General features: G+C 42.3%; 1 protein-coding gene across 7 annotated transcripts in view; it reads right to left on the bottom strand.

The window, feature by feature from the left end:
* LOC144786230 (mitogen-activated protein kinase kinase kinase 3-like) overlaps window positions 1–16,584 on the bottom strand; it is a 512,077-nt gene that overhangs the window by 102,191 nt on the left and 393,302 nt on the right. For all 7 annotated transcript variants that reach the window (XM_078665268.1, XM_078665266.1, XM_078665265.1 and 4 more), the window contains exon 10: window positions 13,307–13,374. In XM_078665268.1, the coding sequence (XP_078521394.1) occupies window positions 13,307–13,374 (68 nt within the window). The remainder of the gene's footprint in view (window positions 1–13,306; window positions 13,375–16,584) is intronic.

Below are 16,584 nucleotides of genomic sequence, written 5' to 3'. Positions count from 1 at the left end.
AATTCAAAATCATGTGTATAGAGGCATACATGTATTTTCTTTAGAGGCTGAAGTTTGTGGCCAATCTACAAGTTATTTGTATGCACTTCACGTAGGTTCCCTCACTGCATGCATCACGTTTGAGAATTGAGAACTTTTTACAACCAACAACAGACGTGTGCCTTTTTTTCCAATTTCTTAATTATAGTTTACAGGTGATTAAAATATCACAATGTTACTTGCAGTATACCTAGTTACTGATTGATTCAACTTATTTTATGAGGTTCTTGTTTTAATTCTACATTGATTGTAAAAACCTTTTTAAATTATTTTTTGTAATTATTTACCACAGGAACCAGTGTTGCTTTTAGATATATTGGCCACTTCCGGTTTCTGGTTAGCCTTAGGTATGCCCTTGAGCTTGTGGATATAACACACGGTTTGGAAACAGGCAAAAGTTGGTCTATGCAGTCTTGAAAAGGTGGAGCATGACTTTGGGTAGTTGTTCAGGGTCAGTCCAGACTTTCCTTGCTTTTTTCTGCAGTGGATTGTGACTCAAAGTTTTCTAATCTCCCCATCCCTCATCCCACAAAGAGCTACTCTCACTTATTTGAGAAAAAATAAAAAAATATAAGATAGTACTTACCTGCCACTGATGCCGCCACATTGCTCCTCTCCCAGTCTTTGACTTCCATGGGCTGGTGCATACTGCGGTAATCCGGACGCTGCTATTATGCTGGGAATGCTATTCCCCAGCATGAGAGAAGCTGGGATAGCTCTGAGCAGCCTGGTTTGGTACTCAGACAGGGCCTGTGTTGGTTCTCCACCCGGCTGTGCAACACAGCTCGGGTTGGAGAAATGCTAAGTGCGCATGTCAATTTGGCCATTCTAAGACAGCCGGCCAAACAAGCACATGCACTTAGCTGTGCCCAGCACACCCCCTGAAGCTCAGGATAGCCCCAGCCCGCCCTCTGACTCGGCTGGCTTTGGCTCAGTGAAAAAATAAAATGATAATAAAATTGTTTTATTATCATTTTATTTTTCACTTTTGCCTCAACTGGCTACTAGCAGATGGGCGGCACTCCTCAGCCATAATGGAGGAGTTGCCCATTTGTATACCCACCAAGAGTACCTTTTGGGTTAATGAGAAACATGAATGGAGGCATTCCGCATACCTCCTACTGAAGCAATAAAGATTTACATTTCTCCACAGTTATGGGACAGAGAAGGAAACAGGGGAGTGAAAACTCCTGGACAAACCCACTTGGATGTCAAACTTTCCACACATGAGAGAAAAGAACTGTAAAAGGGAACGGTAGAAGCTTGGTCTACACAGTACCCCAAAGATACACTAAAAGACTCAGTTAAAGTATTGTAGACGCAGTAAAGTCCATCAGGGTGGCAGAAGATATTTCGTCTGCTACCCTGCCAGACTACCGTCCGCCAGATTTAGGGAACACCACTGGGCAAACGGTAATCTCTATACCTTGACATGAGCTGCTGTCATGGCGGGTCCTATATAGGTACAAAATATTTGGTGAATCGCTGCTGTCAGTTTAATGGCCCTTCACCAAACTTTACAAAAGTTTTTGTTTTTAAAAAACAATCTCCCAAATGTTTTTTTGTACTGAAAAACAAATAACTAGTGACCCTGACACCAAAAGAGTTTCTTCCCTAGGTGTGGAGGGTCATTGTTTGTGTTTTTCTCTCACTGCCTGGTGGTGAGGGACAGAAAAAAGGACATCATACCATCCACCTTAAATAGGGTGAACAGTCTAATGCCGTTCTTCTGCCAGCCCTTAATCTGTCGGGTTCTAGTAGACAGCGTTCTGTCGACAAGAGCCAACAAAAAGATGAGGGTCCGTCCGATACTAAATGAGGCGGGTGGACTGTCAGTTTGGCAGACAGAGTACTCATTCATGTTTGCGACAGAGTATCTGGGCTACCAAACTGAAAACCATACTTTAAAACTCAATTTCCTTAAAATACCAGCTTTAGCCAAAGCTCACAAATTAAGGGAAAGAGTGCCGGCAGGAAGAAGGTGAAGGAACAAAGGAGAAGGAGAGCTAGTAATAGCAGACACTCATCCAGACCCTCTCTTTATACACAAACATGGTATTAACTCTATATATAGAATGGGCCTACTTCAAGTACAATACTGCAGGAAGACCCAATAAACCACTGTACTGTGCTATCCATAGTCAAAGTTGCCATACTCCCGGCTAGCCTGCAAAACTTGTGCACAAAGTATGATGGTTCCTGATCACTTCCTAAAGGATGGATGTGCCCTCAAAAAATAAAAAAACAAATAAATAAAAATATTTTAGAAGTGTTACAGGGGGAAGACTGACTTCCACATAGACTGATCAGTGGAATGTTGTCTTCTTTAGAGTCGGGATATCATATATTAATTTCATGGGATTGCCCGGCATGACAGCATGAATGTGTTCCAATGGGGGTTTCCAACTCTGTTATGAAGAACTTTCAAACTGAAAAAGCAACAACGAGAAGCACTATGACTACCATGTGGTCTGTTTAAGGGTTGTCATTACACAGTCCCAACACTGTGAACTCAACCTTTCATTCATCTGAGGTTGGTAAACTAGGTACTATTGATCTAGATAACATTTATCACCTAACATTATTTTTAAGGTCTAATACGTTTATAAAAATAGTACTACTACATTTTACTCCTGCTCTTGGGTTCATGCTGTGAACAAATATGACAAAAAACTTACAAACTCTTAACACAATTATCAATAGCCAACTGTGTTCTGCTGAGTAGAAAAAGGTTGGGAGCATAGCGTTGTCTACTACTTGTTAACGCTAAAATAGCAACTGTGTTGTTGGTGTATTATTCCAACACTGTCCTCAGAACAAAGACAAGGAAGGCTCCAAGTGGTAGGGTTCTCCATTACAGTCAAGTGTAGCGATCGCCTTTATCGCTGGAAATGCATTTTTATGAAAATGCGAACCAGGCGGAATCCACCTTTTGTTGGTTCACCTACAGAGCAGAGAGTCAAAGAGATAAAAACAAAAAAAGCTTTGTGCTGGACTCAAAAACAGACTAGATTTCGAACTTGAACATGGGCTGGCCTCCATTACCGAATCGGCTAATGGTCTAGTCAAGCGTGGATGGCCCATTTTTTTATTCTGACTGGCATGCCAGCAGTATAATATTAAGTTAGTGTGGAAACTATGCTGGTGGCAACTGCAACTCCCTCAAAGTAGCCGAGATCACATCCTTTACTAGGAGCTTGTTTCTGGGGGCAGCAGTTTCAACCATCTGACAACAGCATAAACAGCGGCTGAGTGTTCATATGTCTAGGAATACAGTATTTAATTAATAATTGATTTTGGGGACAAACGGTGGTGTATTTCAGGTGTTGCAAAGTAGTAACGCTCACCTTCCGACTCCATGTAGAACTGGAGGCCAGATGTACAACAACTGGTCGCAAAATGCTAGTCACAATTTGCTACTTGTATTTTTTGACCTGAAAACAATTTTACAAACCAATCTATGTGCTAATAAGTCAGTTTGCAAAATTCCAAATCGTAGAAGGTTGTAATTCAAACGCCGCATAATTATTCATGAGATAGGTCAGAAATTGCAACTCACTACCCTTGGAGGCCATCACAGAGATGGTGACATGCTAGAGCTAGAAGAACGCTATGTCTGTGGTCACTTTTTAATACACAAAACATGTGTTTTTTTAATGCAGCTGTGTTCCTTAAAGGAAATAATACTGTATTTAGAAAAACATATTTTTTTTCAAAGATTGTTTGACAGTATGTAGTGGCCCACTGCCTACTCCCCAAAAACTTTATATCTTAAAATTTTTATAAATTCACATCAATCAATCAGTACATTTATAGAGCGTGCTACTCACCCGTGAGGGTCTCTAAGCGCTGAAGGGAGGGGGGTGTCGCTACTGCTCGAATAGCCAGGTCTTGAGGTGTTTTCTGAAGGTGAGATGGTCCTGGGTCAGTCGTAGGTGCGCGGGGAGGGAGTTCCATGTTTTGTCTGCCAGGTAGGAGAAGGATCTTCCTCCAGTGGTGGTTCTGCGAATTCGTGGGACGGTGGCGAGTGTGAGGCTGGCGGAGCGGAGCTTGCGGGTGGGGATGTAGAACGAGAGGCGGTTGTTGAGGTATTCGGGCCCTTGTCGTGTAGCGCTTTGTGTGCGTGGGTTAACTCTTGTGGGACCCTTAACTCCCTTTCGTGAAAGCATTACCACCCCAACACGGAAGTTGGTAATTTTTCAGTGATTGCAATTGGATTTCAGTCGCAAAACACTGATAAGGAGCATACTGATTCAGTATTTGGCAAGGACACCTATAGCATGCTCCTTTTAGACACCGATTCAGTATGGTACTGCAATCCCACTTTAGGAGTCGGTAACGGTTTAATGACTCCTAATCACTGGCATTTTAACACTCAATAACACCGACTAGGAATGTTTAAAACCGATAAAAATGCTTAGTATAACAAGCACACAACTTTTGCCCAATCAAAACTTACTCCAAGCTCCCAAAATGTGGGCGGAGTCAAAGTCCTGCCTAGTGATGCTCACATAATTCACATAAGTCACTGAGCTCCAGACGTTATTCAATTTGAGCTGGATAACCAATTTATCATCTTTATACCTTGGACTCTCCAAGGGTAGGGACAGGAAGCAGTAAAGGAGCTGTTAACTTTTTAATTTACTTTGTCAGGTGTTTTTAGTGCTTATCACCCAGGATAATGGTGCTTTATAACTGATAAATATCTTGTTGCCTGCTGATTTTGATTATTCTCTGTCCAGTAAGACACTATTTATTAATTTGCAAAGCACAGGATTCTATTATAATTTTAGCACCCGTGATTTGTCACATATGGCAAACATCTTGTGGAGGTTTCGTTTCTACCTTCTCAGGCTACACCCCTTTCAGAGACGCCTGCATTTTTCATCACATCTAAACCAGAGTCTTCAACCAATATGGCCGTCACATTTGTGCCTCAAACCTGCACAAACTATTGAATTTAGAATTCATGCCTTATTCAGATCTGCGTTAGTGGCATAGAGGATGTATAAAGGGTAAATAAACAGTTTCACAGAAGTGGGCCCGGAGACAGGGTGCATGGAGCTGTGTTTATGACTTCCAGGAATCTGCTGCTCAGTTTGCCAAGCATCTGACAGACATAGGCTTTGTCTGCACCCTTTTTATTTTTGATTTAAAACATTTTACTCCTTAGTGTGGCTTATCTTATACACAGAACAAAAGGTGAAGTTGATCTCAGTAATCAGTATTTACCTTGAGTCCGACAGGCACTGCTCAAATGCTTGGTTCTTTTTAGCACTACTTTTTTGCCAAACATGTGTTTTCAAAATATAGGCACATTGCCACCAGGGCAGTTTCTAATATTCAAAAATGCAATCGTTTCGTACAAGTTTCCATGACCTCATGTACTTGAGAATTATGCTTGGTAATGCATCAAACGTTCCAGTCTTTCACTTCCGTCAGCTTAGGCATGTTATTCATTCCTAGGACTTTAACTTTATCTGCTGCCAGCAACAGACCCAATGACACAAGCCAGCCATTTCACAGCTGTCAATCACCCACAAGTGCAACAGAAAAAACAACAATGACCAGAAGATTTCATTTGGCGTACAGAATCGCCATCAAAGTGCGTCAGCGCCGCGCGATGCACTCCTCTTTAAAGTCTCGTGTGCACAGGGGGGAACAGCGTTTACAACGCAACTTTTACAAAGAAGTACCTTTACGACGCAACCATTACAACGCAACTTTCACAACGACTTGCTCTGGGGGGCGCTCTAGGATAGGGAATAGTTTTAATTTACTATCCAACACCTCTCCTACTATCCACGGGGACTGGAGTTGGAATAGTAAATTAAACTATTCACTATCCAGCGCCCCCCAACGCAAGTCATTGTAACGACTTGCGTTGTAAAACTTGCGTCGTAAAGGCATGTGTTGTAAAGGCATGCGTTGTAAAGGTGTACATCCGTGCACAGGTCATCAAAAGGCGCTAACAAGAAGCTCAGGTGGTGGCGGGGAGGCAGGGAAAGGTCCCAGGCACAGAGGCAATTAGATAAGAGGGTGGGCACTTCCTGCTTTACACAGCCTCATTGAGGTGAGCCCAAATATGTTGCTATGAGCGTATCATTATCATGTAGTCCTGCAGCTGATTGCTATTTTGTTGTGGATGTTGTAATAAAGTTTGACTTAATTACCAGTGTACTTGATGAGGTGACCTCACATTAAATAAAGATTTGTGTGACTGTGACACACATTTAATCAGGTTTTATAGGCATATCTTCTCAAAACATGGGATGTCTCCAGACACTGACAAACAGGAATCTCTCATGTCAGCAACATGCCAGGTCTCGGGTAGGATCTGGAGATTGTCAGTTATTGTTCATGGTACATTTTGGGACTTTAAATCCACCTGCACACTCATGCGAGACCTCACCAGTAGAAGCCAGGCATATACTTTGCCGCAGCATTGCCAAATCGCATTCGAGACATCAAGTCACAAAGTGTCTGGCCTTTAATTTGACCACGCGTCAGGCACACAGAGCAGCCCTGAAGATCTAGGTGCTATTATTGTTGCCGGGCATGATCTAGAAGCCCCCGATACATCATTGGTAATGGCAGCTGAAGCCTGACAATACAAAAGAAGTATTGACAAGTCGAAAAGGAAAGTCTGGCATGATATGGGTCTGCAAAGACTATCATTTGCTTTCATATGAGGCTGGATGTTCACAGCAATCACTGATCATCAACTAATTTTGGCAATCCCGCGGAGAAGATGCGCCCACTGCAGGACTATCCCTATCAGAAATATTAATAGATCAGGGAAAAAACAGAATTCTACCAATTTAATCTCCTATTTTCCATTGGCAAGTTGTGACACAAGGCTATCAATTTCTGAAAAATCTAACAGCTATGTGGTGTGATGATTTCTCTCCCTTAGTATTGAACCCATGCCTCCTGGACATGTTCGACGAAGATCACTGTGAGGAGGAAACCCTAGGGAGCTGATTAGTTGGGGTATCTTCTGGATATGCAAACAAAAAGCTGAGTCAGAGAGAGCAGCCAAGAAAGGTCTCAGGCACACAGGAGACATACATCTGCGACTGGACCTCCTGCGTTTACAACAAAAACTCTTTAGTGCCAGTCCTGATATGTTTTTGGCTAAGAAACTCTATCTCCAGTTTAGGCATGGCACACTTCCCTTGAGGGAAACCACCGACAAGTGGTCAAAAATACCACTTCACACAAGTACTTGCCAAGGATGTGAGGCTAGCAGAGAGACAGATCTTCACGTTCTGTTCTTCTGCCCCTCCTATTCTAGGGCAAGAACTAAGTGGTTAAGTCAGTGTTGCCGGCTTAGAGGCATAAGAGACTACAGAGAGGCTTTTAGACTTTTTAAATCAGATACGTCTTTCATGTTTGTTCTTGTGACCTCTAAATTTCTTTTGTCAATGTGGTTCACAAGGTGCGCGATTCTAAAGGGTTCCAAATAGTTATAACATGCGTGGCCCTCTTTCTTTCTACTTATCTTGCGTGGTGGGTCAGCTTCCAAACTGTGTACAATAGAGAGATACCAACGCTCGTTTTAACTTAAGTACTCTGCGTTTTGATGTCTTTTTATGAATTTTCTATATCTATTTACTAATTTATTTGTACATAGTATTGTTGTATATGATGTGATATCTATGTCTTTTATATGGTTTTTACCTGATAATAAAAGCTTTTTGACTGACTGATATGTTTTTCAGTACATCGCTGTGATTCAGTCGAGGAGCCGATTGTTATTTTGTGTAATTGCTGAAACAAAGTAGTTCGACCTAATCACTAATATCTATAATCAGTGGACAGTACATCACATTCCACGCCTCCTTGAGAGGGGGCAACAAAAGCAGGGGATCATGTCTAAGAAAAAGTCAACACAAACAGAACTCTCTGCTAAGTTCCTTATTCACAAACTTTGGGTATCTACACTGAGCCTAGGTGTGAAAACCATCATCTTGGGTGAGGGGCTCAGTTAATTCCACATTCCTGATTCATGGAATCAAAATCTGCAACATTTATGCCCACAGAGAGAACCTGATACTGTTGACAATTGTCTAGAATGTAGAATTTCCAACAGTAATAACCTTTGGGGGGCGGGTGGGGTAGGGAGGGTTGTGATTGGGTGATGGCCAAGCAAGATGCACAAAATGCCAAAAACGTAGCAGTATGTGGGCACTGACAAACAGTGTGCATTATATTACACACCACGGGAAAACATATATGACTAATCATGCAGAAGGTAGGAGTAAGTACATTTCTATCTTGGTACTGCACATCCTCCTGTTTCATGTGGGTGCAGGCAAAATGGTTTAACTGAAGACCAAAAATGCATTCCTAGAGTAGTAAAAAAAATTGATGCATATAGGCATGCATGGCCACCTGAGGAGGATAGACAAAATTAAATGTTTGACAAATTTAGATACAATTCCAGACCCAACCATTAGGTGGCAGAATTATGCACAGCATGTGAGTCTAGGCATAGGTTCACGCTGCCAAACAAAATAGTTTGGTAGATGAATGTAGCAACTAACTAAACATGCCTTTGTGGATTGTCTAGGTCCTAACCAATTTCAAGACCATGAACCATTGCCAAAATATTAATTTGTTCGTAGTAGAGCTCTGCTCTCCAAACATACCATGCAGCTGAAATTCCATAATCTTGCTGCCATTACATTGGTGATAATTACTCGCCTTCGCTCTTTGCCAGAGTCATAACAAAAGCTTGAGGCGAGCTCGGAGAGTATGTATCCAAGAGGTATGAGAGAGATATGGAATCTTTGCAATAGCTCTCTTGCAGTGGTAGTGAGCACTCTACTCCATGTTGGGGTCGAGTACCAACCTAGGCGTGACATCACTAGAGCCATATAGCAACACACCAACCCTGACATCAGTTCTTCGTCCATTTGTTTCTGAGGCCTTAGAGGTAGAGAAAGGGACAGTACAATTTTAACTGGTAGATATGCAGCACACCAAACTAAGGACCTAATTTAGATATTGGTGGACGGGTTAGTGCTTGAACCATTGCAGACAGAGACAAAGCTGTTACAACATCATTTCCCAGGGCACTGGGGTTGCCAGGAGGATGCAAGGAGCAGCAGGCCTAGTAGGCAAAGACCAACAGGGCCGGAACACAAGCTCCCTCCTGAAACACCAGAATTCTATACCAAATGTCCCTGGAGAGGGAGGGAAATGCTCTGAGAAATGTTTTATCAAGCACCTCCCTTATGAACAGAAGGCGTTTAGAGGGCACTAAGTGCGACTTAGGCAGGTAAATGATAAAACCAAGTCAATCGGGCACCAGCTGTGGTGAGACAGCCTTGAGGACGCCATTGTCCAGGTACAAGAAATAACAAGATCCTAGTCCTGCTCAAATGTGCAGCAACCACTGCCATTACATTGGTGAAGACTCCCAGTGCCACTGTTAATCTGATTGGGAGACTGCAATTTGTTAGAGGGTGGAGCCCCAAAAAAATGTAAGTATCTCCTATGTGACTGCTGGTTCAAACATGTAAGTATCTTGCAAGTCGAGGTACACCATTAAGTCACCTAGTCTTAGGGCCAGAAGAACCTGCGCAGGGGACAATTTCTTCAATTCCTCCTTGCAGAGTAAAATATTCAAAGCCCTGAGGTGTAGAATGGGTTGTAAGTATTTATGTATGCATGTATTTATATGGTAATTCTACACTGCAAACATGGGCCCTATTACAATGAGTACCCCGGGGGCGCAACAGGCGTTTGCGCCCGCTTTATGCACCCCCGGGGCACTTTGGTAGTTCAGAAGGGGGCGCAGATGCTTGTGCGTTCCCTTTAGTAATACCGATAGTGCTGACGCACTAAAGGGCCAGCGCTACCATCAGGGGGCGTTTCCTCATTTGCATAGGGGTGTGACATATGCAAATGAGGGAATTCCTTTGCCTCTGCGTGTGTGCCATATTACAGACGTGGGTGCAGAGGCAAAGAAGCTGTCAGGGGGCACACTCACAGTGCACCACCTCCTAGGCCCCATAAATACAACGAGTAACAGCAGAAAAAGCTGGGTTGTAAATGGCTAATGCATTGTGATGAAATGTTCTTTAAAACTTGGAGAAGTGTTGGAATGGTACAGAAGGATACAGGGATGTTGTTTCCGATCCTTGGTCCATTGATGGAAAAGCCCTGCTTCCTTGTTTTTTAAATTTGTTACACTTATCAGTCTGCAGCCTGATGGTGTCCTGGCTGTGGGTGTGCCGAGAACCACCAGAGATGGTGATCTTGTCTGCAAGATAAGTCAGGGTGCTGCTCATGATGGCTCTGTAAATGATGCAGCTGGTTTACAAGATGGTGCAGGCTGGCAAGTAAAGCCAATGGCATTCCATCAGGATGGGCGTGATTTGATCATATTTCTTCAGGCCCTGGATGAGATGTGCTGCGGCATGAAGGAAGCCCCTAAAGGATCCAGTGTGCAGCCAGTGAGCCTGTAGAGTTGGGCTTTACCACCATCCAAGTGCGAGAGAATGAGCGCGTTAACAACAGTCCTGAAGGTGCTTTCTGAGAGAAACGGTTTGGCTCTCTGTAGAAGTAAGAGCTGCTACCAGCCTGTCTTTTTTTTTTTTGGCAATGGGTTCCTTGTGGGTGAGGTTGGTGTCTAGGGTGAATCCACGTAACTTAACCTTCAGTGAAAGTAGGGGTTGGAAGCTGTCAAAGGTCATGTCATTGATCCAGGTTTGTACTGTATCTTATTTGTTTTTCTCTGCAATTAACAGGGATTCTACCTTGGTTGCAATGAACTTCAGGTTTTTGTTAGACATCCAGGTCTGGATGATGTGCAAGAAGCGTTTGAGACACTGAATGTCTGAAACATAGGAGACTTTCAAGTAGAGTTTGGTTTCATAGGCATATTGGTGAATCTTAAAGCTGTTACTGGTGAGTAGAGCACCACACGGGTTCATGCAGCCTGCCATCCTTCTTGGGCACCAGAAAGAACTAGATTAACATCCCTACCCAATTTCCTGCTCTGATACTAACTCCGCCAGCCCATTTGTAGCAAGGCTTGATATTCTTGTGGGAGAATGTGAATGAGCTTGCCTAACTGCGAGGAGAAGAGAAGGGAATGGAGAAGTGGGAACTGGTGAAAAAGAATGGCATACTCCATTACTATAATTTGTAGGTTCTACTGGAGCTTTGTGATGGCCTGCCAGGCCTTTAAATAGGTTGATACATTTCTCCTCAAAGGCTGCATATGATCTCCTCAAAGGGAAAGCTAAAGCAGTTTTCAGGGTGGTACTGATGTGAAGGAGGAATTAAAGGATTGCTGCTGGGCCTGCCTGGGCACAGATTTGCTTCAGACCCTATATTGTAAATAAAAATAAGTACTGCTGCAGTGCCTGGTTTAGCTGTTAGACTTGCTTGTAAAGTTGGAGCTGAAGAAAGGGCATACCGCTTGAGTATGGCGCAAAACCTGCAGAACAGAAATTGGCAGGCAGGGGATACCACTCTATGGAACGAGCCAGTGCCTGCCAATTTGAACCTCCTGATTGCAACTCTGCTGTTTTTTGTTTTTTGTATCTGGGTGTTGAATTCTCACAACTGCGTGGCTTGTTATGCTTTTTCTTTTATTTGATGACTTGGAGGATGGTGATGATCTGGCCTGTGAATGGTGTTTATAAGGTGCTTACCATGCAGCCATGCCATTAACACCTTTGTCTCCCACTCTTTTATGCCCTTGGATTACATGAGGCTGCATTGGTTATACAACTTAGAATTGTGCTTAGGGCCCAAGCAACAGAAGAAGACCTCTGCAAATGCTGTGGTTTTTTGGGAAAATGATCCATAGAGAGCACTTCCAGATCTGCATCGAAGGGCATAGAGAACTAACATCAGGAGTAGGGTGGCACTATATGGCTCCAATGATGGTATGTCCAGAGTAGAACCTGACACCGAGATGGAGCTGACCACCAGGTGCAGAAGAGCTATTGCGAAGTTTTCACACCCAGTCTGACGCCTGGAGAAATTCAAAAGGTGAGGAATCTGCCTATAGAAGCATCTATCAGAAAAAAATAATTTCCCAGATGAGGACAGCCATGTATTAAGTAGAGTCAGCCTTGCATTCTCAGGAGTGTGCACCCTGCTGATTCATGAGCATTGATACTGGGGTGTCTAGCTACAAAGATGCTGCAGGCTGGTGAGAAAGGCGGGGGTGAAATTTGGGGTGTAAGACAAAGGCCTGGTCACTACTTTGCCCTGCAAGAGTATCTGACGCGCTGCCAGGTCAACATTAAACTATCCCAGGTATGCATCTACTGATATAATGGAAGAACTAGAGGATAATGTGCTCAAAATATTTGATACCTTTAATTTGATTTACAGAAATTAAATACCAAGGTGGTGCAATGTAGTTGCTTACAAAATCCCACAAAACTCTTCAGATGCTGTTCAAATTATAGTTTGAAGGATTCAAGTAGCTGAATACAATTTCATTTTACAAAGTCTCCATTAGGACTAATAGCAGTGAGAGATGTGAAGTTTTGTCCTCAGCGTGGTAAGACTCTGTACATAAAATGTGCTTAACGACCGGTTACAAATATTGTAAAGAGGACATTGATATTGACTTGTAAATTCCTGACTTCAAGAGTACTTCAGGTGTACTACAAGACTAAGGCACAACTACTCATAGTTAAATCTTTGTGAATCATTGTGAGTGCGTTCACATTTACATATTGTGCCTGCACCTTTAAGCAGCACATTTTAATATCCATATGAGTCCATTTCATCAGGTCATGTGAGTGGTTTGTGAAGAAATGGTGAAGGGATAGTGAGTCAGGTTATATGCAAGATGTATGGTGCAACACAAGTTTGCATTGTGCTCACAAATAACATTGTACGACACAAGATGATATTCTATAATTAAATCTAAACCAGGGCTTTTGCAGAGTAAATGGAATATTTTAAGAATAATGTATCGCCTTTGGGAAGACTATATAGGCTTGAAATGGTTATTTACATGATTGGAAAAAAAATACTCAAAGAACAGAGTAAAACAATCAACACCATTGAGATTTTTTTTTATAAAATAGGGAAAATAAAGAAAATAAGCTTTCTCATAACATTCAAGTGTGTATCTATATTTAACCCAAAGAAATGAACTAATATTTAGGATGTCTTTAAAGCATGGTCATGTGTACAAATGTTTGTTCACTTAAAATGCCTTGAAACTCTTTGGTTAATGGGAGACCTCAAAAAGGCTGAAATGCAAAAAGTTTGCTCTTCTTACCCAAACACTCCAAGCTGTCGGTGGTCTGACTCGTTCGCCTTGGAACAGCTGGCTGCGTAAAGGCCGGACTGGAAATCAGAATACAAACACCATGTTACCAAGCAAAGCAGCTGATACATTTACCAGTGTTACTTTCTTATCCATACTCCCCCACTGCTTCCAACAGAACACTGGGCTCTCTTCCAGATATTAAGAAAAACATACTAAGATTTGGAGGAGTACCCAAAAAATGCAATTAAGGGCTTGTTTCGCAAGAGTCTAATACATTTCCAGCAGTCCATGGAGACTGCAGTGGCCAGGCATGAGTCACATCTCTGTCTACTGTCAAGATACAGCTTACAGTCACCATGGAGACAGTCGTTTTTGGATGAAAAGTGGGCCCAGTGTGGTTGAGTGAAGTTTGCCCCCATCTTTGCTTCTTTGTGGCCATCCTGCCTGTGGAAACCAACATAAACGCTGTCTCTGCCCGATGAGGATTTCTGCTCCCAGATACAGCAAGAACATGTTAGCTTTCTAGATCTTTTTTACACAGTTTTTCTCAATGGTGTTTAAACACACAAAACTTTCGTCCACTTCAAGCACGAATGTTTCTCCGCGATCAGTACAGAGACTCCCCAACTAACAACACACCTGCATTAGAGTTTGGCTTTCAATTTCAATTTGAAGATAAATCTACTCCACCCGTTCCACCCGCACTGAAAAAAATGGCTGAGCATCCTCAAAATGTCTTCCTTCCCATGTCCCTCTAACACTCACAAGGTCCCCACCATTTTCCATCTATTGTCAAAGTTAGAGAAGATCCTGGACGTCAATTCACCAAAATGTCAGGGATAGCGGAAGTGACATCACACGCCATTTGACTTTTACTTTAACTCACACATGCCTACACATACACACACAATCACTCCTACACACACTCTCTCTTACATATACACATTCTCACCCTCAAGCATGCACAGAACATACATTTAAAAGCCTCCTGATTTCACACTGTGCAGTAAGTGAGCACCACTGAGTTTTCATTAATTTTATGAATTTTAATACTACATACCATTTCTATTGATCCTGTGTTATATTTTTTCTGACTTATAACTTTCTTTATTTCCCTCGGTTTTTGGCACAGTGTGGTCTGTGCAGGTGGTGCGACAACAAAAACTGAACTATTTTTAAATGACCTGAGCTTTTGTTGTAAGTAGAGTGCTAAAGGTCTAGTGCTTCTCAAATTCTACGACATCCTGTAGGTTTTACAAATATAAAACACATCTCATACCCTACTTTTTAGTAAATAGCGAAGGCTCACAAAAAATATTAGGTGACGACAGTTTCCAATTTTAATACACTAAATAATATATAACACCACCTCCGAATGGATTACACCCTACAGAAAATTGCATAAAGGGAATACGTAAACATTTATCACAACTCATTAGGGATAAGGTAAGGGTCAATGAGTTGGTACGTGCCAGGCTGTGCTCAGGTTATGGCACCACACAGGAAACTGCACCATGCTACACCTGCCCTGACATTTGCAGATACCAACCCTGGTTAGTGTGCAGTGGCGATAATGACGTAACTCGCTGTGCTCAGCATAGGTCAGGCCCGGCAACAGCTTTGTCATGGTTGTTTCAATGTTAGGGTTGCCAGATATCAAAATGATGCTAGGGGCAATCAGATGGGCCACACATCTTTGATTAGCTGGAAACTGTCTCTGACACAATATTTGTTATGCTTTAGTCTGATAATATAAGAGATATATTGGCTAGACTTTATTTGGCACAATGGCCTACTTGTGTTTTCTATTTTGCAATAACGCGACAATTTTGAGAGCCTCTTCTTCTCCTGGCCCAGTATTTATGCTTTGGCTTGGCCTTTCTACATGAAACAATTTCAGATATTACACACACTGGGGAGAAGCTGTTTGTAATGGAAATATAAATACTTGGGAGGTACCAAGGAATAATGCATCAGGGGTATTGTTGGAAATTGTTAAGTATTGGGTGAATTCTCGAGGTCTCTCTTCTGATTCTTCTCGTTTTGCAGGGTTTGTGCATGCTGGAGAGAGGCCTTTCAGAGAAGCATGTGAACTATTAGAGCTCGAGCAACAGAAATATGCAAATAACTTCTAAAATGCCAGTGTCACTAGACTTTAGCCACCCCCTCTTCATTTTTTCCAAATTTTCTTTGCTTTGAAGAATGGGGCACCGTCAGTTAATTTTCTAAAGTGATGAAGATGGTTTTATGATTAGATTGATTAATCCCAAAATAAGCAAAGCAAAGCTCACATATCAGGAGCTGGTCTGAGACCACAAAATTATTTTTAAATGTTTACATGGACCAATCATTAGAACACCTTTCATTGGAAGGCCTCATAGTACAGTGTCCATTTAAATTAAGACACTACAGGTCTCCAGGTTTGTCCTTAAAACAACCATAATCAGTGAAGGAGATTAAGGTCTTGATTTTCCTCAGTCAAACTGAGTTATCAATCCAGAGGGTAATTTGGTTGACTTCTCTGCACAAATGCCCTAAATAACATTACTCTTCCACACCATGTTTAGCAATATATATTTTCCTGCATCCAAACTACACTCCTAGATTCTACACCACTCAACCACTCCACCACAGTATGTATTTATTTCCATTGTGTACACTCACTCTTTAGGTAACAGCTGGATTTTTCTCAAACCCAATGCCTCTACTGAGATGACAGTGATGGCCATCACCCACTCAATACCGATTGGGCGCAGGAGTTGCCAATGTTCGTTGTGAAAATTAGGGCAGCAGCATAGGAGGTGCAACCAGGATTCCCTCATATAAGAGCACAGCCTGCATTTTATGTTTTCCGCCTTACGGGCCCATGCTGGATTGAAATCAGCAATACCTTATGTATGTCTCATAAAGAGTATTTTGCTTCGAGCTTGTGGTGTTAGGGCCTCACTTAGGTAGGGTTGGGCTTTATCTGGCATGTACAACCATAAAATCACTGTAACAAAGCAAGCACTAACTCACTGAACCACCTTGCTGGCTAAGTCTGGTTTTGTGAACTGGAAGATTGTGGTAAGATGTGTTATGATAAAAAAAAGTTCTAACCATGATATTGTGGTGTAACTCCTTGCATTCCATCGCTTGAAACTATCTAGTGGTTGTATAAAGGTGGACAAGAGATCTCTCCGCAACAGTTGCCAAATGCTTGGCCCCTCCTAGTCAGATACCATGCTTGCCTAAACCCAGTTCCTGCTTTTTTGCCAGCTCGATGGTTGTGCACAGTTTTTATATTG

Source organism: Lissotriton helveticus, chromosome 10 (assembly GCF_964261635.1).
Source record: "Lissotriton helveticus chromosome 10, aLisHel1.1, whole genome shotgun sequence".
In the NCBI taxonomy this organism is placed as follows: Eukaryota; Metazoa; Chordata; class Amphibia; order Caudata; family Salamandridae; genus Lissotriton; species Lissotriton helveticus.
Note: the sequence above shows the minus strand (reverse complement) of the source record. Positions and strands in the feature narration are given on the sequence as shown.